Source organism: Eriocheir sinensis, chromosome 60 (assembly GCF_024679095.1).
Source record: "Eriocheir sinensis breed Jianghai 21 chromosome 60, ASM2467909v1, whole genome shotgun sequence".
Lineage (NCBI taxonomy): Eukaryota > Metazoa > Arthropoda > Malacostraca > Decapoda > Varunidae > Eriocheir > Eriocheir sinensis.
In genome coordinates this window covers 3,680,954-3,707,717 of record NC_066568.1, presented here as the reverse complement: position 1 = coordinate 3,707,717, position 26,764 = coordinate 3,680,954, and the positions used below count along the sequence as shown (strand labels likewise).

Genomic DNA, 26,764 nt, shown 5'->3' with positions numbered 1-26,764 from the left:
CAATAACTGCCTTCTAGTACAATACGCTGACGACACACAGTTCCTCCACAGCGGTAATATCAACGAAATAAATACTTTAATTAATAAAACTGAGATCACTTTGAAACAAATAAGAACCTATTTTCTACAGAACGGCTTTCAGCTAAACATCAGTAAGACACAATGTATCTTCCTAGGCACACGCCAACTCCTGGCACACATACCTAACAACACCACCATCAGATGTGCCGATGGCGTGATACAGCCCCTCCTCCATGTTAAGAACCTTGGCTTACATCTGGATTCACACATGACCTTCAACAGACACATAAATGAAATGACTAGGAAAACAATGGGAACCTTAATTTTCATTAACAGACACAAAGATCTTTTCAACAAAGAAACACGCTTAATGGTTATACAGACTTTGGTATTAAGCATCATAAAATACGGCATCACAATATGGGGGACAACAAACTCAACTTTAATAAACAAAGTGCAAAAACTACAAAACTTCGCGGTAAAAGTGACAGATGGGAAAGCCAGAAAATACGATCACGTCACTCCATTATTTAAAGATTTACAATGACTCAAAATCAAAGACCTAATCACCTTTAACATCATAACAAAAGTGTTTAAGCAGAAAATAAAGGATTACCCAGACCACATCCTCTCTCTCCCAACTGTCAACTATATGACAGACTCAACAACAAGACAACAAAACAATCTCTACGTCCCGAGAACCAACACCGACACAGGCGCAAGAGCCTTTCATGTATTAGGTCCTAAATCATGGAACCAACTACCGAATGAAATAAAAGACTCATAATCTGACCACATTAAAATCAAATCTCAAAAAAGAAGCTGTTGACCTCTGTATGAATGTATTGTCTACTCCACTGCCTTATGTATATTCTATCATGTATATTTAGATGTATAATCCACCATGTATATTTATATGTATAACCTACCATGTCTATTTAGATGTTTAGAATAACCACTTTTTTTGTGGAAATAAAGTTATTATTATTATCCTCCTCCTCCTCCTCCTCTTCTCCCCCACACACCTCATATATGCGGGGCTCGAACCACTGCCAGCCACGCCGCGAGGCCTGGCAGTGCAGCGCTTTAACCGACTGAGCTATGGGACCTCAGTGTGTGTGTGTGTGTGTGTGTGTGTGTGTGTGTGTGTGTGTGTGTGTGTGTGTGTGTGTTTGGTAATTAACGTGGGTAGCAAGGTAAGGTTTGTGGTTGAGAGAGAGAGAGAGAGAGAGAGAGAGAGAGAGAGAGAGAGAGAGAGAGTGTGTGTATGTTAACAAAATGGAGCACTTATTGAAACTCTCTCTCTCTCTCTCTCTCTCTCTCACACACACCCACACCCACACCCACACACACACACACGCTCGCACACACAACGACCTTAGTCCTCTATTTCCTTCCCTTCTTTCCTCCCTCCTCTCTCTTCTTTCCTCCCTCTATCCATAGGTGAAAGTGGACGGGCGTGGTTCTTCTCCCTCCTCCTCCTCCTCCTCCTCCTCCTGCTCTTCTTCACTTTTCCTCGCCACAAACTCAAAAGAACTGGACCAAGGTGCTTCATTACTGACCGCCACGCCTTCCCTTACCTGCCTCAAGTGGTGCCGCTGTTTAAACTTTCAAATGGACCTAACTGGGATTTTATATATACTTTTCCTTCTCTCTCTTGCACTTTTGTTCTGGTTAGGCATCCTTTGGTTTCTCCTCTTTATCTACATTTGCTTTTTTAACATTTTTTTTCTCTCCTTTTAATATTTTTCTTTACTTCTTTCCTTCTTTTCTTTTCTTCTTTAGGCATTCATTATTTTCTCCTTTAAACTAGATTTGATTTTTTTACATTTTTTCTCTCCTTGTAATTTTTTTTCTTTACTTCTTTCTATTTCCTTCGTTTCTTTTCTTCCTTTTTTTTCTTTCTTCCTTTCTTTCTCTTCTTGTACTTCTGTTTTCTTTCTTTCCTTCGTTTCTTTTCTTCTCTTTTTTTCTTTCTTCCTTTCTTTCTCTCCTTGTACTTCTGTTTTCTTTCTTTCCTTCGTTTCTTTTCTTCTCTTTTTTTCTTTCTTCCTTTCTTTCTCTCCTTGTACTTCTGTTTTCTTTCTTTCCTTCGTTTCTTTTCTTCTCTTTTTTTCTTTCTTCCTTTCTTTCTCTCCTTGTACTTTGTTTTCTTTCTTCTCTTCTTTCTCTTTCCTTCGTTTCTTTTCTTCTCTTTTTTTCTTTCTTCCTTTCTTTCTCTCCTTGTACTTCTGTTTTCTTTCTTTCCTTCGTTTCTTTTCTTCTTTTTTTTTCTTTCTTCCTTTCTTTCTCTCCTTGTACTTCTGTTTTCTTTCTTTCCTTCTTTCTCTTTCCTTCGTTTCTTTTCTTCTCTTTTTTTCTTTCTTCCTTCCTTTCTTTCTTTCTTCTTGTCTTTTATCATTCTTTTTCTTCCCACCTTTTCCTTCCTTCCTTCCTTCCTTCCTTCCTGTCCTTGTTCATATCTCATAATACTGTAATAGCTTCATTTTCGTCTATTATACTTTATTCTGCTTTCACATTTTAAACTTATATTTTAAACTTTTATTATTTTACTTTTAACTTTTTTTTTAACTTCCTTTTAATTTTAGACTTTTTACATTTCTTCTTTTCATTTTGTTTACTTTTTATTACTCTTTTCCTATTTCATTTAGTGTTTTTTTTCCACCGTTACGTTTTCTTCATTTATTATTGTTTTCCTTTTAACTTTTTTTTTAACTTCTTTTTACTTTTTCGTATTTTTATTTTGTTTACTTTTCATTACTCTTTTCCTATTTCATCTATTTTTTTTCTCTCCTGTTACGTTTTCTTTAATTTGGGTCATCTTCTTTTTTTCCTTGTTGCATCAGTCATCAATTTGGTCCATCCTCTTTACCTCTAAGTTGCATCGCAGTGTCCCTGAGTTTTGGCCATCACCATTCATATAAAAATAGATTTCACGTTTATTTATGGGGAGGTATAGAGCTTTAAGATTTTTTTTCATGCAAACACGAATGTACTGTGTGTGTGTGTGTGTGTGTGTGTGTGTGTGTGTGTGTAAAACGCGATTCTTAGGTTGGTATTTTTAGACGACCCTGCCTCTCACATCAACAATTTCCAAAGGCCAAAATGGAGATCAGTCGGGTTATAATGAGTGTTTTTCTAGGTTCAAGGTACAGAAGAAGGGTCAAACTACCACCAGGGTCATTAAACTACCCCTGGAAAGGCCCACAACTCCTGTGAAACCCTCGTCAAATATGTGGGCTTGGGCGAGGAAGTGTAACAATCCGGCCATTAGTAGCCCTCTGAATTTCGATGCTTCATTTACCCCGGGTCGCTTAGTAAAGGTGAACCGCAACGTATTTTTCCAACGGCGCGGAAAACAAAACAAGCTCACCAAAACAGGTAATGAATCTGTATCTGTAGAAGGAAAAAGTTTGGAAAGTTTCGTTTAGTCGGCGCAACATCTGTGGTCATATGCCGGAGAGAGACAGAAGGGAAAGGAATTATAGGAGACGGGACACAACCCCCGATTAATACCTGGTACCCATTCACTGCTGGGTGGACAGGGGCGTAGGGTATCGGAAAAGCCGCCCAAATTTTTCTACTCCGCCCGTGAATCGAACCCGGGCTCTCTCGGTTGTGAGCCGAGTGTGCTAACCACTGCACCACGAAGCCCCGTCCGTAGAAGGAATCGCCGCTATCAAGTATCTCCTAGCAAAGGGTGACGATCTATAGGGTGTAGTCTGCATACACGCTAACACTCTAACATTATCTATCTGTATTATTATAACTAACTGTATATGAAGAAGGAATTGTCGCTGTGAAGTATCTCCTAGCAAAGGGTGACGATCTATAAGCTGTAGTCTGCATACACGCTAACACCCTAACATTATCTATCTGTATTATTATTATTATCTATATATGTAGAAGGAGTCGTCGCTGTGCAGTATCTCCTAGCAAAGGGTGACGATCTGTAGGGTGAGTCTGTATACACGCTAGAGGGGCTATTACACTGGGCAAATTTTCCGTGGATCTTCAGTCAAACCACGATTTCCGCTGGCGTGGTTCTCCTATTTCCGTGGTTTTCTGATGCGTCCACGATCTTCCAAAGCTACGGTAGATTTCACTGAAGGACGACGGGATTACTCACCATCATCATCATCAGCAATAACAAGAAACAAATGAGAACCACGCTAGCAGAAATCGTGGTTTGACTGAAGATCCACGGAAAATTTGCCCAGTGTAATAACCAATTTATAACACTCTCTCATTCTCTCCACTTTCTTCGTCTCTCGCTCGCTCCGTTCAGGGTTCGACAAAGTGGGTCATCCGTTTCTATCTTAACACTCCGACCACAATAACAGCTTCATTTTTCTCATCGCTTCTATATACTTATTTGTGTCCTCTGATGAACACACACACACACACACACACACACATACACACGTGGCTCAAGGTTATGACATGAAAATGGAGCAACGAATGAGTTCAAGTACGAATGAAAACAGTTGGTGAGAGAGAGAGAGAGAGAGAGAGAGAGAGAGAGAGAGAGAGAGAGAGAGAGAATGAATGAATGAAAGGAAAACGAAAGAAAAAATAAGAAAAAAACATAGCAAGAAAGTTACGATGAAGGAAGGAAGGAAGAAAGGACGGAAGGAAGAAATGAGAGGAGGAAGACGGGAAAGTAGGAAGAACTCTCTCTCTGTGTGTGTGTGTGTGGTGTGTGTGTGTGTGTGTGTGCGCGCGTGTGTGTGTTGCATCATTGAAAGAGAGAGAGAGAGAGAGAGAGAGAGAGAGAGAGAGAGAGAGAGAGAGAGAATGAGGAGAGCGCCAGAAGGAAAACACTTGTGGAGAGATGACAAGATGACGGCGCTATAGGCATACGCGTAAAAAAAATAAAAAAAAAAAAAATAAATAAAAATTGAATTGTCTCGGGGTTCAGTTCTGCGGCTTGTCATAATTCTTAAATGATATAAAATTCAATAACGGAGATGAAAATACTTGACGTTTTGATGATGATGCAAAACCTCAAAGGAAAACCACAAATAGACTCTCGTGTAAAGAATTGTAACAGGATATATATCACACAAACCGCGATAAGATGATTCTCTCTCTCTCTCTCTCTCTCTCTCTCTCTCTCTCTCTCTCTCTCTCTCTCTCTGCACAAATTACCATAGATGCCATAGATTAGCCATAGATGTATCAATATGTCACTCAATTCTCTCCGTATGATTTTTTTTATATATATTTACATTGTCTCTGAAAAATGAAGAGGAGAGAGGGGGAGGGAGAGGGATGAGAGATGTAATAATGTGTCACTTATTTTTGTATATATGATGTTTTTTTAAATATCTACATGTCTCGGAAAAGGAAGGAAGGGAGAGGTAGGGGAAGGGGAGGTGAAGGGGAAAGGGAATGGGAATGGGAATGGGAATGGGTGGGTTGACACTTGATTCCATTTCTTACTCTACCCTTGATAAAAAATAAAATTAAATAAAATAAAATAAAATTAGCCCCTTTAAGCAGTGGTCTAGTTTGTGGTCTGCATTTCAAGGGGGTCAAGTTGTCTGTCTCTGAGTTCAAGTTAAGTCTTAGGGTCCAATGTCAAGAGTTAATTATACAGCTGCCTAAACTACACTCAAATTATACAGTTACTCAAATTGCACTGTTTTCCTCCTCCCAGGCTCTCCTGTGAAGGCCTAAGGAGGGCCTGCACTTACCTCAGGACGGGTCTCGGCCTTCCCAGCCCCCTACCCCCAGAGCCACGCCTACGCCTTCAAGCAAGCATACATACATACATACATACATACATACATACATACATACATCATATACATACATACATACATACATACATACATACATCATATACATACATACATACATACATACATACATACATATATACATACATCATATACATACATACATACATTCATACATACATACATACATACATACATACATCATATACATACATACATACATTCATACATACATATACGCAGACATACATACATACATGCGTACTATAGACAGACAGACATACAGACAGACTGAGAGATAGACATTAGTTTGCTTGCTTTGAGAAGTCATTCAGTCATTTCTATTTTTTTTTTCTTTAAGTTAGTCGGTTAGTTGTATATTTACACTCATTTATTGCTGTGCTGCAAATAAATTAACTATTCTTATAATTATTACTATTATCTTTATTATTATTAGTGTTGTATTATTGCTACCATCATTATTTAACATCTATATGTTAACACAGACGGACAGACAGACAGACATATACTTTCCTTTCTTTCTCATTTTCTTCGCCTTTTCTCAATCTCATTTCAATTTTCCTCCCCTTTCCTCTCCTCGTTCCTTCCTCCCTTCACTCTCCCTGCCTTTCAACTTCTCTTCCCCACAAGCATGACATCATCAGCCCGCTTCCTTCCACTGTGTGTGTCTCTAGACCTCTTCTTTTGGAGCCCTGGTCAGCTCTGGATCACTGATCAGGATCTGAACCTGATCTGGATTCACTCTGCTGCCTCAGTTTTGTTGTTCATTGCCACTATTCTACACCTTTCGTGCCTACAAACGCATTTCTGCAAAACTATCTTGACTTATCAGCTCCTCATACATTGCATGAGGCGTTCTTGGGGTCTACACTCCTCATAAATGATAAAAAAAAATGCTGTTCTGTGACCGCGTGGGAGGTGGGCCGTGGGCGTGCAACCCTTCTCTCATGCTGCATCACCCAGACCACGGTGATGCAGATCTCAATGGTCAACAGAACACCGGCTGTATTACAACTAGACCAGTGATCTAAAACGAATCATCGAAATTAGAGGAGGCATTAAAACGTTTCCAATCGCCCCTGTCATGAGCATCGAGTGTCCAGTCCTGAGGTGAGTGTTCCATCTGCTTCTTAATTTCACTCCGCCAGCTGCTGCGCGGCCTTCCCCGGTGACTTTTCCTGTCACTTGTTTCCCAGGCTGTCACTCTTTCCGTCCACCTGTTGTCTCCTCTCCTGCAAAGGCCACGTGTCCTCACCATTGCTACTTCTTGGTTCTCACTGCTTTCATTATGTACTCAAAGAAAGACTGATACCTATTTTATTGTTTGTATTTAATGTGTGAAATCTTGATTGATTACAACACGCAAATTAGCAATACCAGTACTACTACTACTACTACTACTACTACTACTACTACTACTACTACTACTACTACCACTACTACTACTACTACTACTACTACTACTACTATTACTACTACTACTACTACTACCACTACTACTACTACTACTACTACTACTACTACTACTACTACTACTACTACTACTACTACTACTACTATCACTACTACTACTACTACTACTACTACTACTACTACTACTACTACCACTACTACTACTACTACTACTACTACTACTACTACTACTACTACTACTACTACTACTACTACTACTACTACTACCACTACTACTACTACCACTACTACTACTACTACTACTACTACTACTACTACTACTACTACTACTACTACTACTACTACTACTACCACTACTACTACTGCTACTACTATGAATAAGTTCATTGATCTATTAACTTATTTTACTTGTTTATTTTCTTTTGTCTAATACGCGCAAAGACATTAAATCTGAACCCGTCCCAGACCGAAGCCAACTCTCTCTCTCTCTCTCTCTCTCTCTCTCTCTCTCTCTCTCCGCCGCCGCAAGGACGCTGCTAGGGAGGGGCGGGTCAGCTGCTGGGGAGGTATATAAGGGCCTGCGCGCCGCTCTTCGCCACACACTCCTTCGTCAGCTCTCGAGGAAGCAACACAACCATGAACTTCAGCCTACTGATCGTGAGTACTGACACTCCTCCTCCTTTTCAATCCCCTCCGGCCCTCGCAAGCCTTCATTCCCTGCGTAACACTCCCCTTCAGCGGGGCGGCGGAGGCGTGCGGGCGCTGTGTAGCTACTGGGTTCGAGACCCGCCCTCCGCCAAAAGCTGACAATTTAAATCATCGCCGAGTGGCCTTAGACTACCCACATGTCCTGATGGCCGCCTATCAACCCGGACTCCAGCGAGACTCTAAAGAGGATCAAGAGGAGCTCCGGGGCGCAGCAAGGGCCAAACAAGATGGCGCCAATGTAAAACACTTGCCCATCATGAAAGCCTGCTGCCACTAAAGGTCGACTATGAAAAAAAAAAATTCCCCACTTGACAATTATCTTTTTCCTCTCTTTAACTCCCCCTGTAGGCTTTCCAGGCAATCACTATCCTCCCTTCCCCTCTCCCCCAGCTGAGCGTGGTGGTGGCGGCGGCGGCGGCGCCCAGCTACAACACGCCCATCCCCATCCTAAAGGACGACCGCTCCCAGAACGCCGCGGGCGAGTACACCTTCGACTTCGAGACCGGCAACGGCATCGTGCGCAGCGAGGCGGGGCGCCAGGCCGACGGCCAGGAGTCCTCCGGCGCCTTCAGGTGAGAGGGGTTAAGGGAAAGGCGAGGGAAGGAGCGGAAGGGTCGTGAAATCCTTCTCGTCACCACCACCTCCTGCCCACCTGGATCACTGTGCAGTGCGGTGTAGTACATTACGATTTAGCATCTAACGAGTTCATATCTAACGAATTCGCATTTAACAATACTAACTACTGGACCCAGTCTTACCTTAGCTGTTTTATTACTTTTTTATACTTCTGCCAGTCTTTAATTTCCTTGGTCTTGTCCTTGTTACAATTACGAATACAATTATAGTGGAACCTTTGGGGTTTTATATGTATGTATACCCGTTTATAACCAGAAAACATTGACGTGTTAGCTTACGAAATCCTAATTCAACCTTGGTTCCCAGACTACGTAGTGTTAGGCTCCGATCTCCCTGACTGTGTGATGACGCCAGGCTTGTCTGCACGTCTGGGCGACTCCAGTCACGTAGTGCTAAGGAAAAATGTTGTAATATCTTGAACGGTATCACCACCACGCTAACCTCCCCCCCCCCTCCCCCCCAGCTACAAAAGCCCAGACGGCACCCCCGTGGCCATCTCCTTCACCGCCGGCGCGGGAGGTTACCAGCCTGAGGGCGCGGTGCTGCCCGTGGCCCCGCCGCTGCCCTACGAGCGCTCCGACACCTTCGTGCACTAACAATCACGCCCGCACACGCACACGCCCACGTCCGCGCCCACGCCATGACCCCGCCATGGATTAAGGATCATATTATATTTCTATCTCATCTCTGCTCTTCGAACGATCTCGTACCTTTGTACCCACACCACACCCACCCTGACCCTCTTCCGCCCACCTAACTCCACCCACACTTCAAGGGTCTTCTGCCCCTTCTTCATATTGAGGAAAGATGTGATTTGAATGTTTTCTTTTTTCTCTCGGGCCTCCATCTTTTTATTATTATTCTATTCTGTTATGGTGATGTTTCGCACGAAGACTGTCGATTCTAGTCTCTCTCTCTCTCTCATACTCGACTTTCAAAATAATGCCATATATTCCTCCTCACAAAACTACAATGAATATTTATTCATTTTATTTTCCACTGTGATTTATTTATTTCAACCCAGCAAGCGGTTGCGTCTGTAAATAAAGAGTGATGCAGAAACACTGGTGTACTTTCATTAATTATAAATAGTAATCTTATTTAGCGAAGGAAGAGACAATCTATGAAACTCGCAGAGGGAGACATGGAGGAAGGAAAGCTGCAATGGAGTTTCCAGTGACAGGGATGAAAGAATGAAGGTGTTGGTCAACTCTTGCATAATATGATATTATAAAAGGGATTCGGAAAGTATAGGGAAGAGCTAGAGTTGAAAGCCGTGTGCAATTAGCAGGATCAGAAGAGCAGTCGGCAAGAAAATATCGATAGAAGACAGAAAATGAGGCAACACTGCGTCGGAATTTAAAAGGCAGAAGACAGTTAGTAAGAGGGGGTGATGGGACTGGTGGATAGGGGAAGGGTTGGTGATGGGACTGGTGGATAGGGGAAGGGTTGGTGATGGGACTGGTGGATAGGGGAAGGGCTGGTGATGGGACTGGTGGATAGGGGAAGGGCTGGTGATGGGACTGGTGGATAGGGGAAGGGCTGGTGATGGGACTGGTGGATAGGGGAAGGGTTGGTGATGGGACTGGTGGATAGGGGAAGGGATGGTGATGGGACTGGTGGATAGGGGAAGGGCTGGTGATGGGACTGGTGGATAGGGGAAGGGCTGGTGATGGGACTGGTGGATAGGGGAAGGGTTGGTGATGGGACTGGTGGATAGGGAAGGGTTGGTGATGGGACTGGTGGATAGGGGAAGGGTTGGTGATGGGACTGGTGGATAGGGGAAGGGTTGGTGATGGGACTGGTGGATAGGGGAAGGGTTGGTGATGGGACTGGTGGATAGGGGAAGGGTTGGTGATGGGACTGGTGGATAGGGGAAGGGTTGGTGATGGGACTGGTGGATAGGGGAAGGGCTGGTGATGGGACTGGTGGATAGGGGAAGGGCTGGTGATGGGACTGGTGGATAGGGGAAGGGTTGGTGATGGGACTGGTGGATAGGGGAAGGGTTGGTGATGGGACTGGTGGAGAGGGGAAGGGATGGTGATGGGACTGGTGAATAGGGGAAGGGTTGGTGATGGGACTGGTGGATAGGGGAAGGGTTGGTGATGGGACTGGTGGATTGGGGAAGGGTTGGTGATGGGACTGGTGGATAGGGGAAGGGCTGGTGATGGGACTGGTGGATAGGGGAAGGGTTGGTGATGGGACTGGTGAATGGGGTAAGGGTTGGTGATGGGACTGGTGGATATTGGAAGGGTTGGTGATGGGACTGGTGGATAGGGGAAGGGTTGGTGATGGGACTGGTGGATAGGGGAAGGGTTGGTGATGGGACTTGTGGATAGGGGAAGGGCTGGTGATGGGTCTGGTGGATAGGGAAGGGTGGGTGATGGGACTGGTGGATAGGGGAAGGGTTGGTGATGGGACTGGTGGATAGGGGAAGGGTTGGTGATGGGACTGGTGGATAGGGGAAGGGTTGGTGATGGGACTGCTGGATAGGGAAGGGTTAGTGATGGGACTGGTGGATAGGGAAAGGGTTAGTGATGGGAATGGTGGATAGGGGAAGGGTTGGTGATGGGACTGGTGGATTGGGGAAGGGTTGGTGATGGGACTGGTGGATAGGGGAAGGGTTGGTGATGGGACTGGTGGATAGGGGAAGGGTTGGTGATGGGACTGGTGGAGAGGGAAGGGTGGGTGCTGGGTCTGGTGGATAGGGAAGGGGTACTGGTGGGACTGGTTGATAGGGATGGGTTGGTGATGGGACGGGTGGATAGGGAAGGGGTGATGATGGGACTGGTGGATAGGGAAGGGTTGGTGATGGGACTGGTGGATGGGGAAGGGTTGGTGATGGGACTGGTGGATAGGGAAGGGTTGGTGATGGGACTGGTGGATGGGGAAGGGTTGGTGATGGGACTGGTGGATAGGGAAGGGGTTGGTGATGGGACTGGTGGATGGGGAAGGGTTGGTGATGGGAGTGGTGGATAGGGTAGGGTTGGTGTTGGGACTGGTGTATAGGGGAAGGGTTGGTGGTGGGACTGGTGGATGGGGAAGGGTTGGTGATGGGACTGGTGGATGGGGAAGGGTTGGTGATGGGACTGGTGGATAGGGGAAGGGTTGGTGATGGGACTGGTGGCTAGTGGAAGGGTTGGTGATGGGACTGGTGGAAAGGGGAAGGGTTGGTGATGGGACTGGTGGATAGGGGAAGGGCTGGTGATGGGACTGGTGGATAGGGGAAGGGTTGGTGATGGGACTGGTGGATAGGGGAAGGGTTGGTGATGGGACTGGTGGATAGGGGAAGGGTTGGTGATGGGACTGGTGGATAGGGAAGGGTTGGTGATGGGACTGGTGGATAGGGGAAGGGTTGGTGATGGGACTGGTGGATAGTGGAAGGGATGGTGATGGGACTGTTGGATAGCGGAAGGGTTGGTGATGGGACTGTTGGATAGGGGAAGGGTTGGTGATGGGAATGGTGGATTGGGGAAGGGTTGGTGATGGGACTGGTGGATAGGGGAAGGGTTGGTGATGGGACTGGTGGATAGGGGAAGGGCTGGTGATGGGACTGGTGGATAGGGGAAGGGTTGGTGATGGGACTGGTGGATAGGGGAAGGGCTGGTGATGGGACTGGTGGATAGGGGAAGGGTTGGTGATGGGACTGGTGGATAAGGGAAGGGATGGTGATGGGACTGGTGGATAGGGGAAGGGATGGTGATGGGACTGGTGGATAGGGGAAGGGTTGGTGATGGGACTGGTGGATAGGGGAAGGGCTGGTGATGGGACTGGTGGATAGGGGAAGGGATGGTGATGGGACTGGTGGATAGGGGAAGGGTTGGTGATGGGACTGGTGGATAGGGGAAGGGTTGGTGATGGGACTGGTGGATAGTGGAAGGGTTGGTGATGGGACTGGTGGATAGGTGAAAGGGTTGGTGATGGGACTGGTGGATAGGGGAAGAGCTGGTGATGGGACTGGTGGAAAGGGGAAGGGCTGGTGATGGGACTGGTGGATATGGGAAGGGTTGGTGATGGGACTGGTGGATAGGGGAAGGGTTGGTGATGGGACTGGTGGATAGGGAAGGGATGGTGATGGGACTGGTGGATGGGGAAGGGTTGGTGATGGGACTGGTGGATGGGGAAGGGCTGGTGATGGGACTGGTGGATGGGGAATGGCTGGTGATGGGCCTGGTGGATTGGGGAAGGGCTGGTGATGGGACTGGTGGATAGGGGAAGGGATGGTGATGGGACTGGTGGATGGGGGAAGGGTTGGTGATGGGACTGGTGGATAGGGGAAGGGCTGGTGATGGGACTGGTGGATAGGGGAAGGGTTGGTGATGGGAATGGTGGATAGGGGAAGGGCTGGTGATGGGACTGGTGGATTGGGGAACGGCTGGTGATGAGACTGGTGGATAGGGGAAGGGTTGGTGATGGGACTGGTGGATGGGGGAAGGGTTGGTGATGGGACTGGTGGATAGGGAAGGGTTGGTGATGGGACTGGTGGATGGGGAAGGGCTGGTGATGGGACTGGTGGATAGGGAAGGGTTGGTGATGGGACTGGTGGATGGGGAAGGGTTGGTGATGGGACTGGTGGATAGGGAAGGGCTGGTGTTGGGTCTGGTGGATAGGGGAAGGGATGGTGATGGGACTGGTGGATAGGGGAAGGGTTGGTGATGGGACTGGTGGATAGGGGAAGGGATGGAGATGGGACTGGAGGATGGGGAAGGGTTGGTGATGGGACTGGTGGATGGGGAAGGGTTGGTGATGGGACTGGTGGATGGGGAAGGGTTGGTGATGGGACTGGTGGATGGGTGAAGGGTTGGTGATGGGACTGGTGGATAGGGGAAGGGTTGGTGATGGGACTGGTGGATAGGGGAAGGGTTGGTGATGGGACTGGTGGATAGGGGAAGGGTTGGTGATGGGACTGGTGGATAGGGGAAGGGCTGGTGATGGGACTGGTGGATATGGGAAGGGTTGGTGATGGGACTGGTGGATATGGTAAGGGTTGGTGATGTGACTGGTGAACTGGGGAAGGGTTGGTGATGGGACTGGTGGATAGGGGAAGGGTTGGTGATGGGACTAGTGGATAGGGGAAGGGTTGGTGATGGGACTGGTGGATAGGGGAAGGGTTGGTGTTGGGACTGGTGGATTGGGGAAGGGTTGGTGATGGGACTGGTGGATAGGGGAAGGGTTGGTGATGGGACTGGTGGATAGGGGAAGGGTTGGTGATGGGACTGGTGGATAGGGGAAGGGATGGTGATGGGACTGGTGGATGGGGGAAGGGTTGGTGGTGGGATTGGTGGATAGGGGAAGGGTTGGTGGTGGGAATGGTGGATAGGGGAAGAGTTCGTGATGGGACTAATGGATAGGGGAAGGGTTGGTGATGGGACTGGTGGATAGGGGAAGGGTTGGTGATGGGACTGGTGGATAGGGGAAGGGATGGTGATGGGACTGGTGGATAGGGGAAGGGTTGGTGATGGGACTGGAGGATCGGGTAAGGGATGGTGATGGGACTGGTGGATAGGGGAAGGGTTGGTGATGGGACTGGTGGATGGGGAAGGGTTGGTGATGGGACTGGTGGATGGGGAAGGCTGGTGATGGGACTGGTGGATGGGGAAGGGTTGGTGATGGGACTGGTGGATGGGGAAGGGTTGGTGATGGGACTGGTGGATGGGGAAGGGTTGGTGATGGGACTGGTGGATAGGGAAGGGTTGGTGATGGGACTGGTGGATGGGGAAGGGTTGGTGATGGGACTGGTGGATGGGGAAGGGCTGGTGATGGGACTGGTGGATGGGGAAGGGTTGGTGATGGGACTGGTGGATGGGGAAGGGTTGGTGATGGGACTGGTGGATGGGGAAGGGTTGGTGATGGGACTGGTGGATAGGGAAGGGTTGGTGATGGGACTGGTGGATTGGGGAAGGGTTGGTGATGGGACTGGTGGATAGGGGAAGGGTTGGTGATGGGACTGGTGGATAGGGGAAGGGTTGGTGATGGGACTGGTGGATAGGGGAAAGGCTGGTGATGGGACTGGTGGATAGGGGAAGGGCTGGTGATGGGACTGGTGGATAGGGGAAGGGATGGTGATGGGACTGGTGGATAGGGAAGGCTGGTGATGGGACTGGTGGATAGGGAAGGGTTGGTGATGGGACTGGTGGATTGGGGCAGGGTTGTTGATGGGACTGGTGGATAGGGTAAGGGTTGGTGATGGGACTGGTGGATAGGGGAAGGGTTGGTGATGGGACTGGTGGATAGGGGAAGGGTTGGTGATGGGACTGGTGGATAGGGAAAGGGTTGGTGATGGGACTGGTGGATAGGGAAGGGTAGGTGATGGGACTAGTGGATACGGAAGGGTTGGTGATGGGACTGGTGGATGGGGAAGGGCTGGTGATGGGACTGGTGGATGGGGAAGGGTTGGTGATGGGACTGGTGGATAGGGAAGGGTTGGTGATGGGACTGGTGGATGGGGAAGGGTTGGTGATGGGACTGGTGGATGGGGAAGGGATGGTGATGGGACTGGTGGATAGGGGAAGGGTTGGTGATGGGACTGGTGGATAGGGGAAGGGTTGGTGATGGGACTGGTGGATAGGGGAAAGGTTGGTGATGTGACTGGTGGATAGGGGAAGGGCTGGTGATGGGACTGGTGGATAGGGGAAGGGTTGGTGATGGGACTGGTGGATAGGGGAAGGGATGGTGATTGGACTGGTGGAGTGGTGAAGGGTTGGTGCTGGGACTGGTGGAGAGGGGAAGGGTTGGTGATGGGACTGGTGGATAGGGGAAGGGTTGGTGATGGGACTGGTGGATAGGGGAAGGGATGGTGATGGGACTGGTGGATAGGGGAAGGGTTGGTGATGGGACTGGTGGATAGGGGAAGGGTTGGTGATGGGACTGGTGGATAGGGAAAGGGTTGGTGATGGGACTGGTGGATAGGGGAAGGGTTGGTGATGGGACTGGTGGATAGTGGAAGGGTTGGTCATGGGACTGGTGGATGGGGAAGGGTTGGTGATGGGACTGGTGGATGGGGAAGGGATGGTGATGGGACTGGTGGATGGGGAAGGGTTGGTGATGGGACTGGTGGATGGGGAAGGGTTGGTGATGGGACTGGTGGATGGGGAAGGGTGGTTGATGGGACTGGTGGATAGGGAAAGGGTTGGTGATGGGACTGGTGGATAGGGGAAGGGTTGGTGATGGGACTGGTGGATAGGGGAAGGGTTGGTGATGGGACTGGTGGATAGGGGAGGGGTTGGTGATGGGACTGGTGGATAGGGGAAGGGTTGATGATGGGACTGGTGGATAGGGGAAGGGTTGGTGATGGGACTGGTGGATAGGGAAGGGTTGGTGATGGGACTGGTGGATGGGGAAGGGTTGGTGATGGGACTGGTGGATAGGGAAGGGTTGGTGATGGGACTGGTGGATAGGGGAAGGGTTGGTGATGGGACTGGTGCATTGGGGAAGGGTTGGTGATGGGTCTGGTGGATAGGGGAAGGCTTGGTGATGGGACTGGTGGATAGGGGAAGGGGTTGGTGATGGGACTGGTGGATGGGGAAGGGCTGGTGATGGGACTGGTGGATGGGGAAGGGTTGGTGATGGGACTGGTGGATGGGGAAGGGTTGGTGATGGGACTGGTGGATGGGGAAGGGCTGGTGATGGGACTGGTGGATGGGGAAGGGTTGGTGATGGGACTGGTGGATGGGGAAGGGTTGGTGATGGGACTGGTGGATAGGGAAGGGTTGGTGATGGGACTGGTGGATGGGGAAGGGTTGGTGATGGGACTGGTGGATGGGGAAGGGTTGGTGATGGGACTGGTGGATGGGGAAGGGTTGGTGATGGGACTGGTGGATGGGGAAGGGTTGGTGATGGGACTGGTGGATAGGGGAAGGGTTGGTCATGGGACTGGTGGATGGGGAAGGGCTGGTGATGGGACTGGTGGATGGGGAAGGGTTGGTGATGGGACTGGTGGATGGGGAAGGGTTGGTGATGGGACTGGTGGATAGGGGAAGGGTTGGTGATGGGACTGGTGGATGGGGAAGGGATGGTGATGGGACTGGTGGATGGGGAAGGGTTGGTTATGGGCCTGGTGGTTGGGGGAAGGGTTGGTGATGGGACTGGTGGATAGGGGACGGGTTGGTGATGGGACTGGTGGATAGGGGAAGGGTTGGTGATGGGACTGGTGGATGGGGAAGGGTTGGTGATGGGACTGGTGGATGGGGAAGGGTTGGTGATGGGACTGGTGGATAGGGGAAGGGTTGGTGATGGGACTGGTGGATGGGGAAGGGATGGTGATGGGACTGGTGGATGGGGAAGGGTTGGTGATGGGACTGGTGGATGGGGAAGGGGTTGGTGATGGGACTGGTGGATAGGGAAGGGTTGGTGATGGGACTGGTGGATGGGGAAGGGTTGGTGATGGGACTGGTGGATGGGGAAGGGTTGGTGATGGGACTGGTGGATGGGGAAGGGTTGGTGATGGGACTGGTGGATGGGGAAGGGTTGGTGATGGGACTGGTGGATAGGGGAAGGGTTGGTGATGGGACTGGTGGATGGGGAAGGGTTGGTGATGGGACTGGTGGATGGGGAAGGGGTTGGTGATGGGACTGGTGGATGGGGAAGGGTTGGTGATGGGACTGGTGGATAGGGGAAGGGTTGGTGATGGGACTGGTGGATGGGGAAGGCTGGTGATGGGACTGGTGGATAGGGGAAGGGCTGGTGATGGGACTGGTGGATGGGGAAGGGTTGGTGATGGGACTGGTGGATGGGGAAGGGTTGGTGATGGGACTGGTGGATGGGGAAGGGCTGGTGATGGGACTGGTGGATGGGGAAGGGTTGGTGATGGGACTGGTGGATGGGGAAGGGCTGGTGATGGGACTGGTGGATGGGGAAGGGTTGGTGATGGGACTGGTGGATGGGGAAGGTTGGTGATGGGACTGGTGGATAGGGAAGGGTTGGTGATGGGACTGGTGGATAGGGAAGGGTTGGTGATGGGACTGGTGGATGGGGAAGGTTGGTGATGGGACTGGTGGATGGGGAAGGGCTGGTGATGGGACTGGTGGATGGGGAAGGGTTGGTGATGGGACTGGTGGATGGGGAAGGCTTGGTGATGGGACTGGTGGATAGGGGAAGGGTTGGTGATGGGACTGGTGGATGGGGAAGGGATGGTGATGGGACTGGTGGATGGGGAAGGGTTGGTGATGGGACTGGTGGATGGGGAAGGGATGGTGATGGGACTGGTGGATGGGGAAGGGTTGGTGATGGGACTGGTGGATGGGGAAGGGATGGTGATGGGACTGGTGGATGGGGAAGGGCTGGTGATGGGACTGGTGGATGGGGAAGGGTTGGTGATGGGACTGGTGGATAGGGGAAGGGTTGGTGATGGGACTGGTGGATGGGGAAGGGGTTGGTGATGGGACTGGTGGATGGGGAAGGGTTGGTGATGGGACTGGTGGATGGGGAAGGGTTGGTGATGGGACTGGTGGATAGGGAAGGGTTGGTGATGGGACTGGTGGATGGGGAAGGGTTGGTGATGGGACTGGTGGATGGGGAAGGGTTGGTGATGGGACTGGTGGATAGGGAAGGGTTGGTGATGGGACTGGTGGATGGGGAAGGGTTGGTGATGGGACTGGTGGATAGGGAAGGGTTGGTGATGGGACTGGTGGATGGGGAAGGGTTGGTGATGGGACTGGTGGATAGGGGGAAGGGTTGGTGATGGGACTGGTGGATGGGGAAGGGCTGGTGATGGGACTGGTGGATGGGGAAGGGGATGGTGATGGGACTGGTGGCTTGGGGAAGGGCTGGTGATGGGACTGGTGGATAGGGGAAGGGATGGTGATGGGACTGGTGGATAGGGGAAGGGCTGGTGATGGGACTGGTGGATAGGGGAAGGGATGGTGATGGGACTGGTGGATCGGGGAAGGGTTGGTGATGGGATTGGTGGATAGGGGAAGGGTTGCTTTTGGGACTGGTGGATAGGGGAAGGGTTAGTGATGGGACTGGTGGATAGGGGAAGGGTTGGTGGTGGGACTGGTGGATGGGGAAGGGTTGGTGATGGGACTGGTGGATGGGGAAGGGATGGTGATGGGACTGGTGGATGGGGAAGGGCTGGTGATGGGACTGGTGGATGGGGAAGGGTTGGTGATGGGACTGGTGGATGGGGAAGGGTTGGTGATGGGACTGGTGGATAGGGAAGGGCTGGTGATGGGACTGGTGGATGGGGAAGGGTTGGTGATGGGACTGGTGGATGGGGAAGGGGTTGGTGATGGGACTGGTGGATAGGGAAGGGCTGGTGATGGGACTGGTGGATGGGGAAGGGTTGGTGATGGGAGTGGTGGATTGGGAAGGGCTGGTGATGGGACTGGTGGATAGGGGAAGGGTTGGTGATGGGACTGGTGGATAGGGGAAGGGTTGGTGATGGGACTGGTGGATAGGGGAATGGCTGATGATGGGACTGGAGGATAGGGGAAGGGCTGGTGATGGGACTGGTGGATAGGGAAGGGTTGGTGATGGGACTGGTGGATGGGGAAGGGCTGGTGATGGGACTGGTGGATGGGGAAGGGTTGGTGATGGGACTGGTGGATGGGGAAGGGTTGGTGATGGGACTGGTGGATGGGGAAGGGCTGGTGATGGGACTGGTGGATGGGGAAGGGCTGGTGATGGGACTGGTGGATGGGGAAGGGTTGGTGATGGGACTGGTGGATGGGGAAGGGGTTGGTGATGGGACTGGTGGATGGGGAAGGGATGGTGATGGGACTGGTGGATGGGGAAGGGTTGGTGGTGGGACTGGTGGATACGGGAAGGGTTGGTGATGGGACTGGTGGATAGGGGAAGGGATGGTGATGGGACTGGTGGATGGGGGAAGGGTTGGTGATGGGATTGGTGGATAGGGGAAGGGTTGGTGGTGGGACTGGTGGATAGGGGAAGGGTTAGTGATGGGACTGGTGGATAGGGGAAGGGTTGGTGATGGGACTGGTGGATAGGGGAAGGGCTGGTGATGGGACTGGTGGATAGGGGAAGGGCTGGTGATGGGACTGGTGGATAGGGTATGGCTGGTGATGGGACTGATGGATAGGGGAAGGGTTGGTGATGGGACTGGTGGATTGGGGAAGGGTTGGTGATGGGACTGGTGGATAGGGGAAGGGTTGGTGATGGGACTGGTGGATAGGTGAAGGGTTGGTGATGGGACTGGTGGATAGGGGAAGGGTTGGTTATGGGACTGGTGGATAGTGGAAGGGTAGGTGATGGGACTGGTGGATGGGTGAAGGGTAGGTGATGGGACTGGTGGATGGGTGAAGGGTAGGTGATGGGACTGGTGGATAGGTGAAGGGTTGGTGATGGGACTGGTGGATAGGGGAAGGGTTGGTGATGGGACTGGTGGATAGGGGAAGGGTTGGTGATGGGACTGGTGGATTTGGTATGGGTTGGTGATGGAACTGGTGGATAGGGAAGGGTTGGTGATGGGACTGGTGGATGGGGAAGGGCTGGTGATGGGACTGGTGGATAGGGAAGGGTTGGTGATGGGACTGGTGGATGGGGAAGGGCTGGTGATGGGACTGGTGGATAGGGAAGGGTTGGTGATGGGACTGGTGGATAGGGGAAGGGTTGGTGATGTGACTGGTGGATGGGGAAGGGTTGGTAATGGGACTGGTGGATTGGGGAAGGGTAGTTGATGGGACTGGTGGATTGGGGAAGGGTTGGTGATGGGACTGGTGGATAGGTGAAGGGTTGGTGATGGGACTGGTGGATAGGGGAAGGGTTGGTGATGGGACTGGTGGATAGGGGAAGGGTAGGTGATGGGACTGGTGGATAGGGGAAGGGTTGGTAATGGGACTGGTGGATAGTGGAAGGGTAGGTGATGGGACTGGTGGATGGGTGAAGGGTAGGTGATGGGACTGGTGGATGGGTGAAGGGTAGGTGATGGGACTGGTGGATAGGGGAAGGGTTGGTGATGGGACTGGTGGATAGGGGAAGGGTTGGTGATGGGACTGGTGGATAAGGGAAGGGCTGGTGATGGGACTGGTGGATAGGGGAAGGGTTGGTGATGGGACTGGTGGATAGGGGAAGGGTTGGTGATGGGACTGGTGGATAGGGGAAGGGTTGGTGATGGGACTGGTGGATAGGGGAAGGGATGGTGATGGGACTGGTGGATAGGGGAAGGGATGGTGATGGGACTGGTGGATAGGGGAAGGGTTGGTGATGGGACTGGTGGATAGGGGAAGGGCTGGTGATGGGACTGGTGGATAGGGGAAGGGCTGGTGATGGGACTGGTGGATAGGGAAGGGATGGTGATGGGACTGGTGGATGGGGAAGGGCTGGTGATGGGACTGGTGGATGGGGAAGGTCTGGTGATGGGAGTGGTGTATTGTGTAAGGGTTGGTGATGGGACTGGTGGATTGGGGAAGGGTTGGTGATGGGACTGGTGGATAGTGGAAGGGTTGGTGATGGGACTGGTGGATTGGGGAAGGGTTGGTGATGGGACTGGTGGATTGGGGAAGGGCTGGTGATGGGACTGGTGGATAGGGGAAGGGTTGGTGATGGGACTGGTGGATAGGGGAAGGGATGGTGATGGGACTGGTGGATAGGGGAAGGGTTGGTGATGGGACTGGTGGATAGGGAAGGGATGGTGATGGGACTGGTGGATGGGGAAGGGCTGGTGATGGGACTGGTGGATGGGGAAGGGTTGGTGATGGGACTGGTGGATGGGGAAGGGCTGGTGATGGGACTGGTGGATGGGGAAGGGCTGGTGATGGGACTGGTGGATGGGGAAGGGTTGGTGATGGGACTGGTGGATGGGGAAGGGTTGGTGATGGGACTGGTGGATGGGGAAGGCTGGTGATGGGACTGGTGGATAGGGAAGGGTTGGTGATGGGACTGGTGGATGGGGAAGGGCTGGTGATGGGACTGGTGGATGGGGAAGGGTTGGTGATGGGACTGGTGGATGGGGAAGGGCTGGTGATGGGACTGGTGGATGGGGAAGGGTTGGTGATGGGACTGGTGGATGGGGAAGGGTTGGTGATGGGACTGGTGGATGGGGAAGGCTGGTGATGGGACTGGTGGATGGGGGAAGGGTTGGTGATGGGACTGGTGGATGGGGAAGGGGTTGGTGATGGGACTGGTGGATGGGGAAGGGTTGGTGATGGGACTGGTGGAAGGGGGAAGGGTTGCTGGTGGGACTGGTGGATAGGGAAGGGTTGGTGATGGGACTGGTGGATAGGGAAGGCTGGTGATGGGACTGGTGGATAGGGAAGGGTTGGTGATGGGACTGGTGGATGGGGAAGGGTTGGTGATGGGACTGGTGGATAGGGAAGGGTTGGTGATGGGACTGGTGGATAGGGGAAGGGTTGGTGATGGGACTGGTGGATGGGGAAGGGTTGGTGATGGGACTGGTGGATAGGGAAGGCTGGTGATGGGACTGGTGGTTTGGGGAAGTGCTGGTGATGGGACTGGTGGATAGGGGAAGGGTTGGTGATGGGACTGGTGGATAGGGGAAGGGTTGGTGATGGGACTGGTGGATAGGGGAAGGGTTGGTGATGGGACTGGTGGATAGGGGAAGGGTTGGTGATGGGACTGGTGGATAGGGGAAGGGTTGGTGATGGGACTGGTGGATGGGTGAAGGGTAGGTGATGGGACTGGTGGATGGGTGAAGGGTAGGTGATGGGACTGGTGGATAGGGGAAGGGTTGGTCATGGGACTGGTGGATAGGGGAAGGGTAGGTGATGGGACTGGTGGATAGGGGAAGGGTTGGTGATGGGACTGGTGGATAGGGGAAGGGCTGGTGATGGGACTGGTGGATAGGGAAGGGTTGGTGATGGGACTGGTGGATAGGGAAGGGCTGGTGATGGGACTGGTGGATGGGGAAGGGCTGGTGATGGGACTGGTGGATAGGGGAAGGGTTGGTGATGGGACTGGTGGATAGGGGAAGGGTTGGTGATGGGACTGGTGGATGGGTGAAGGGTTGGTGATGGGACTGGTGGATAGGGGAAGGGTTGGTGATGGGACTGGTGGATAGGGGAAGGGTTGGTGATGGGACTGGTGGATAGGGGAAGGGTTGGTGATGGGACTGGTGGATGGGTGAAGGGTTGGTGATGGGACTGGTGGATGGGGAAGGGTTGGTGATGGGACTGGTGGATGGGGAAGGGTAGGTGATTGGACGGGTCGATAGGGTTAGGGTTGGTGATGGGACTGGTGGATAGGGGAAGGGTTGGTGATGGGACTGGTGGATAGGGGAAGGGTTGGTGATGGGACTGGTGGATAGGGGAGTGGCTGGTGATGTGACTGGTGGATCGGGGAAGGGATGGTGATGGGACTGGGGGGTAGGGAAGGGATGGTGATGGGACTGGTGGATGGGGGAAGTTGGTGATGGGACTGGTGGATGGGGAAGGGATGGTGATGGGACTGTTGGATTGGGGAAGGGATGGTGATGGGACTGGTGGATAGGGGAAGGGATGGTGATGGGACTGGTGGATAGTGGAAGTACTGGTGATGGTACTGGTGGATGGGGAAGGGTTGGTGATGGGACTGGTTTATATGGGAAGGGTTGGTGTTGGTACTGGTGGATAGGGGAAGGGTTGGTGATGGGACTGGTGGATAGGGGAAGGGTTGGTGATGGGACTGGTGGATGGGGAAGGGGTTGGTGATGGGACTGGTGGAAAGTGGAAGGGCTGGTGATGGGACTGGTGGATAGGGGAAGGGCTGGTGATGGGACTGGTGGATAGGGGAAGGGATGGTGATGGGACTGGTGGATAGGGGAAGGACTGGTGATGGGACTGGTGGATAGGGGAAGGGTTGGTGATGGGACTGGTGGATAGGGGAAGGGTTGGTGATGGGACTGGTGGATAGGGGAAGGGTTGGTGATGGGACTGGTGGATAGGGGAAGGGTTGGTGATGGGACTGATTGATAGGGGAAGGGTTGGTGATGGGACTGGTGGATAGGGGAAGGGATGGTGATGGGACTGGTGGATAGGGGAAGGGTTGGTGATGGGACTGGTGGATAGGGGAAGGGTTGGTGATGGGACTGGTGGATAGGGGAAGGGTTGGTGATGGGACTGGTGGATCTCGCACGGGGAAACATTCAATAGGATCCCGTCCGGTTCACGTCCTTGTCACGTGTCCACGGTCACCCGCCACGCCGGTGAAAATGTTATGATAAGTGGTCTGGACCAGCCAGCCCCCGATGCCACAAGACCATAAACACGCCCCGGGCCGAGGCTGTGGCGCCGGAACAGTCTTGCATACCGGACCCTGAGACTGTGTGGGACGCCAAGCCCGAGACGCCGCGCCGGAAGGTCAGGTTTATAAGTTTTGGACAAGAAAAAAGAATGAAATAGTCGTGTATGTGTGATTCGGGGTAAGTTTGAATGGGAGTCACATTGAGAGTATTTTCCAGAACACCACGTGGTTAGTTTCCAAGCTACAACAGAACGTCTTGACTCGTTGACATATACCCATAGAGAGACTGGGAGTATGCGCCCCGCCAAGCCCCGCGCCAAGCCTGTTCGGCCCTCCAGCACACACCCGAGGCTCTACATGGGCTTGGTGTGCAGTGCCTGGAAGTCACTTGAACGCTGTTCAAGACTGTCACGAGCTTAGGCGGCTTGAAGAGGAACCAAAGAATATGGACTTCTCTCTTTCTCTCTCTCTCCGCCGCCGCAAGGACGCAGCTAGGGAGGGGCGGGTCAGCTGCGGGGAGGTATATAAGGGCCTGCGCGCCGCTCTTTGCCACACACTCCTTCGTGAGCTCTCGAGGAAGCAACACAAACATGAACTTCAGCCTACTGATCGTGAGTACAAAGAGAGAGAGAGAGCATTTCCCTTTTCCTTTTCACTTAACCATTCTCTAATACTTTCCCTTTTAATCCACATGTAACTCTTCTATTCTCCCTCTCTCCCTTCTTATTCCCCATACACATTCTCCTCTCTTTCCTTCATTCCCTCGTAAGGCTTCATTTCCTACACAGCATTCCCCATCTTCCTCTTTCCCCTTTCTCTTCCCCATTCCCCTGTGCAAGGCCCCGTTACCTCATTCCCCGGGTAACCTTCCCCTCTCCCCCAGCTGAGCGTGGTGGTGGCGGCGGCGGCGGCGGCGCCCGGCTACGACACGCCCATCCCCATCCTGAAGGACGACCGCTCCCAGAACGCCGCGGGCGAGTACACCTTCGACTTCGAGACCGGCAACGGCATCGTGCGCAGCGAGGCGGGGCGCCAGGCCGACGGCCAGGAGTCCTCCGGCGCCTTCAGGTGAGCGGGGCAGAGGTGGTTGGGAGGGAAGGGAAGTTCATCAAATGACTGTCCTCGCCGCCATCCTCTGATCACTGTGCAATTCGGTGCACAGTAAGATCTCTTATATAACGAGTTCGCATATAACGAATTCCCGTCTAACGACACTACTGACCCTCGTCCCATATTCGTATCCAACGAGGATGTTTGGAATCTAACGAAACAATCCCGGGGGCGTCCATGGTTCAAATCAGCCGCCATATACAATGTTTCCCTCGCCCTAACTGCCTCCTTCACGGCTGTGTTGACCTTGCCTGTGCGTCTCTCAGAGCAATGTCCGGCATTGTCCCGTCCTATCGTGGTTGGTTTCCTGCTTCTGCCACTCTTTACAGTTTCTTCCATTCTGCCCATGATAACTTTAGAACCCATGGTATCTCACACGTAAATATACCCACAGGGAAGTAAGCGAAACGTTCAGGTTTGGGCGCCTAGACTTGTGTTGTCCACAGGTGACAAATACAGTGGCGAGCACAATATCACCACCACGCTAACCTCCCCCCCCCTCCCCCAGCTACACCAGCCCAGACGGCACCCCCGTGGCCATCTCCTTCACCGCCGGCGCAGGAGGTTACCAGCCTGAGGGCGCGGTGCTGCCCGTGGCCCCGCCGCTGCCCTACGAGCGCTCCGACACCTTCGTGCACTAACGTCCACGCCCGCACACGCCCACGCCCACGCCATGACCCCGCCATGGACTAAGGATCTTTTTTCTAACCCATCTCTGCTCCTCCAACGATCTCACACCTTTGTACATACACTTACCCACGCCCACTCCCAGCCCACACCTACGCCCACCCACGCCCACTCTGACCCACCCTCCACCCACACCCGCCCACCCTTCAGGGTTCTTCGAGGGCTTTTTCTAGTTCTTCATATTGGAGAAAAACATGATTAGGATTTTCTTTTCTCTCTGACGTCTAGTCTTTTTTTTTCTTTAGCTGTTGAGTTTTGTTCTGACGATAAGTTTCTCTCAAAGTCTCTGTCGACGCTAGTCTGTTTGTCTGCCTGTTTATCTGCCTGTTTGTCTGCCTGTTTATCTGCTTGTTTCAGTATATCTGTCTGCCGGACTGTCAGTTTATCAATCATCTATCTATCTATCTATCTATCTATCTACATCCATCCATCTCTCGATTTTCCAAATACTGCCACAATTTACTCTTCAAACAAATCTACACAATGTACATTTTCTATCTTATTTTCCGATGTTATTTATTTATATCATCCCAGCAAACGGTTGTGTTTGTAAATAAAGAGTGATGCAAAAACACTGGTGTATTTTCCTTTATTCTAAACAGTAATATTAAAAAAAAGAGAAGAAAATTCTGTATGAAAGTTGTAGAAAGGAAGAAACCTGGACAAAGGAGGCTGTTCCTGAGTTTACCAGTGAAGGGATGAGAGAGTGAAGATGCTGGTTAACTCTTGCATTAGTAAGTTGCATAGCACAGGGATGAGACAGGGTAAAGTGTCTTATGCAACGGGGCCGCGGAAGGGGGGAGTCATGCAGTTAGCAAGTTCAGAAGAGCAGTCAGCATGAAAGTACTGATAGAAGATAGATAGAGAGGCAACATGGCGGCGGAAGTTAAAAGGTAGAAGACTGTCAGTGAGAGGAGGGGAGTTGATGAGACGAAGAGCCTTAGACTCCACTCTGTCCATAATAGTTGTATGTGTGGAGCCCCCCACACGTGAGATGCATACATACCCCATACGAGGGCGGACAAGGCCCCTGTATATGGACAGCAACTGAGAGGGGGAAAGAATGGTGGAGACGATACAGAACGCCTGTCCCCGAGAAAGATGATTTAGAAAGAGATATGAAGTTTCCAGTTAAGATTTTGAGTTAAGGATAGGCCGAGGATGTTTAGTGTAGAAGAAGGGGACAGCTAAGTGTTATTGAAGAATAGGGGATAGATGTTTGGAAGATTGTGTCGTTTTGGTGGAGAAATTAAGTTAAGGATAGTCCTAGTAAAATGTTTGGTGTAGAA

General features: G+C 51.5%; 2 protein-coding genes across 8 annotated transcripts in view; one reads left to right on the top strand and one right to left on the bottom strand.

Moving 5' to 3' along the window:
• The window catches only part of LOC126985750 (beta-glucuronidase-like), an 84,165-nt gene that overhangs the window by 33,507 nt on the left and 23,894 nt on the right, over positions 1-26,764 (bottom strand). The gene's annotated exons all lie outside the window — the stretch shown is intronic.
• On the top strand, positions 7,741-26,064 carry LOC126985771 (endocuticle structural glycoprotein SgAbd-8-like). Of its 2 annotated transcripts, none has more exons than XM_050841165.1 (3): positions 7,741-7,856; positions 8,298-8,479; positions 9,007-9,609. In XM_050841165.1, exons 1-3 carry the CDS (start codon positions 7,836-7,838, stop codon positions 9,137-9,139), a joined length of 336 nt encoding a protein of 111 aa, XP_050697122.1. In that variant the 5' UTR covers positions 7,741-7,835; the 3' UTR covers positions 9,140-9,609. The 2 variants fall into 2 exon arrangements, with proteins under 2 accessions (XP_050697122.1, XP_050697121.1); XM_050841164.1 differs by lacking the exons at positions 8,298-8,479; positions 9,007-9,609 and adding exons at positions 24,562-24,746; positions 25,297-26,064 and having other exon boundaries at positions 7,746-7,856.

Coding starts and splice junctions, on each gene's coding strand:
- LOC126985771 (XM_050841164.1), top strand. CDS start 7,836: ATGAACTTCAGCCTACTGATC. Junction 7,857..24,561: donor TGAACTTCAGCCTACTGATC/GTGAGTACTGAC, acceptor CCTCTCCCCCAG/CTGAGCGTGGTGGTGGCGGC. Junction 24,747..25,296: donor GAGTCCTCCGGCGCCTTCAG/GTGAGCGGGGCA, acceptor CCCCTCCCCCAG/CTACACCAGCCCAGACGGCA.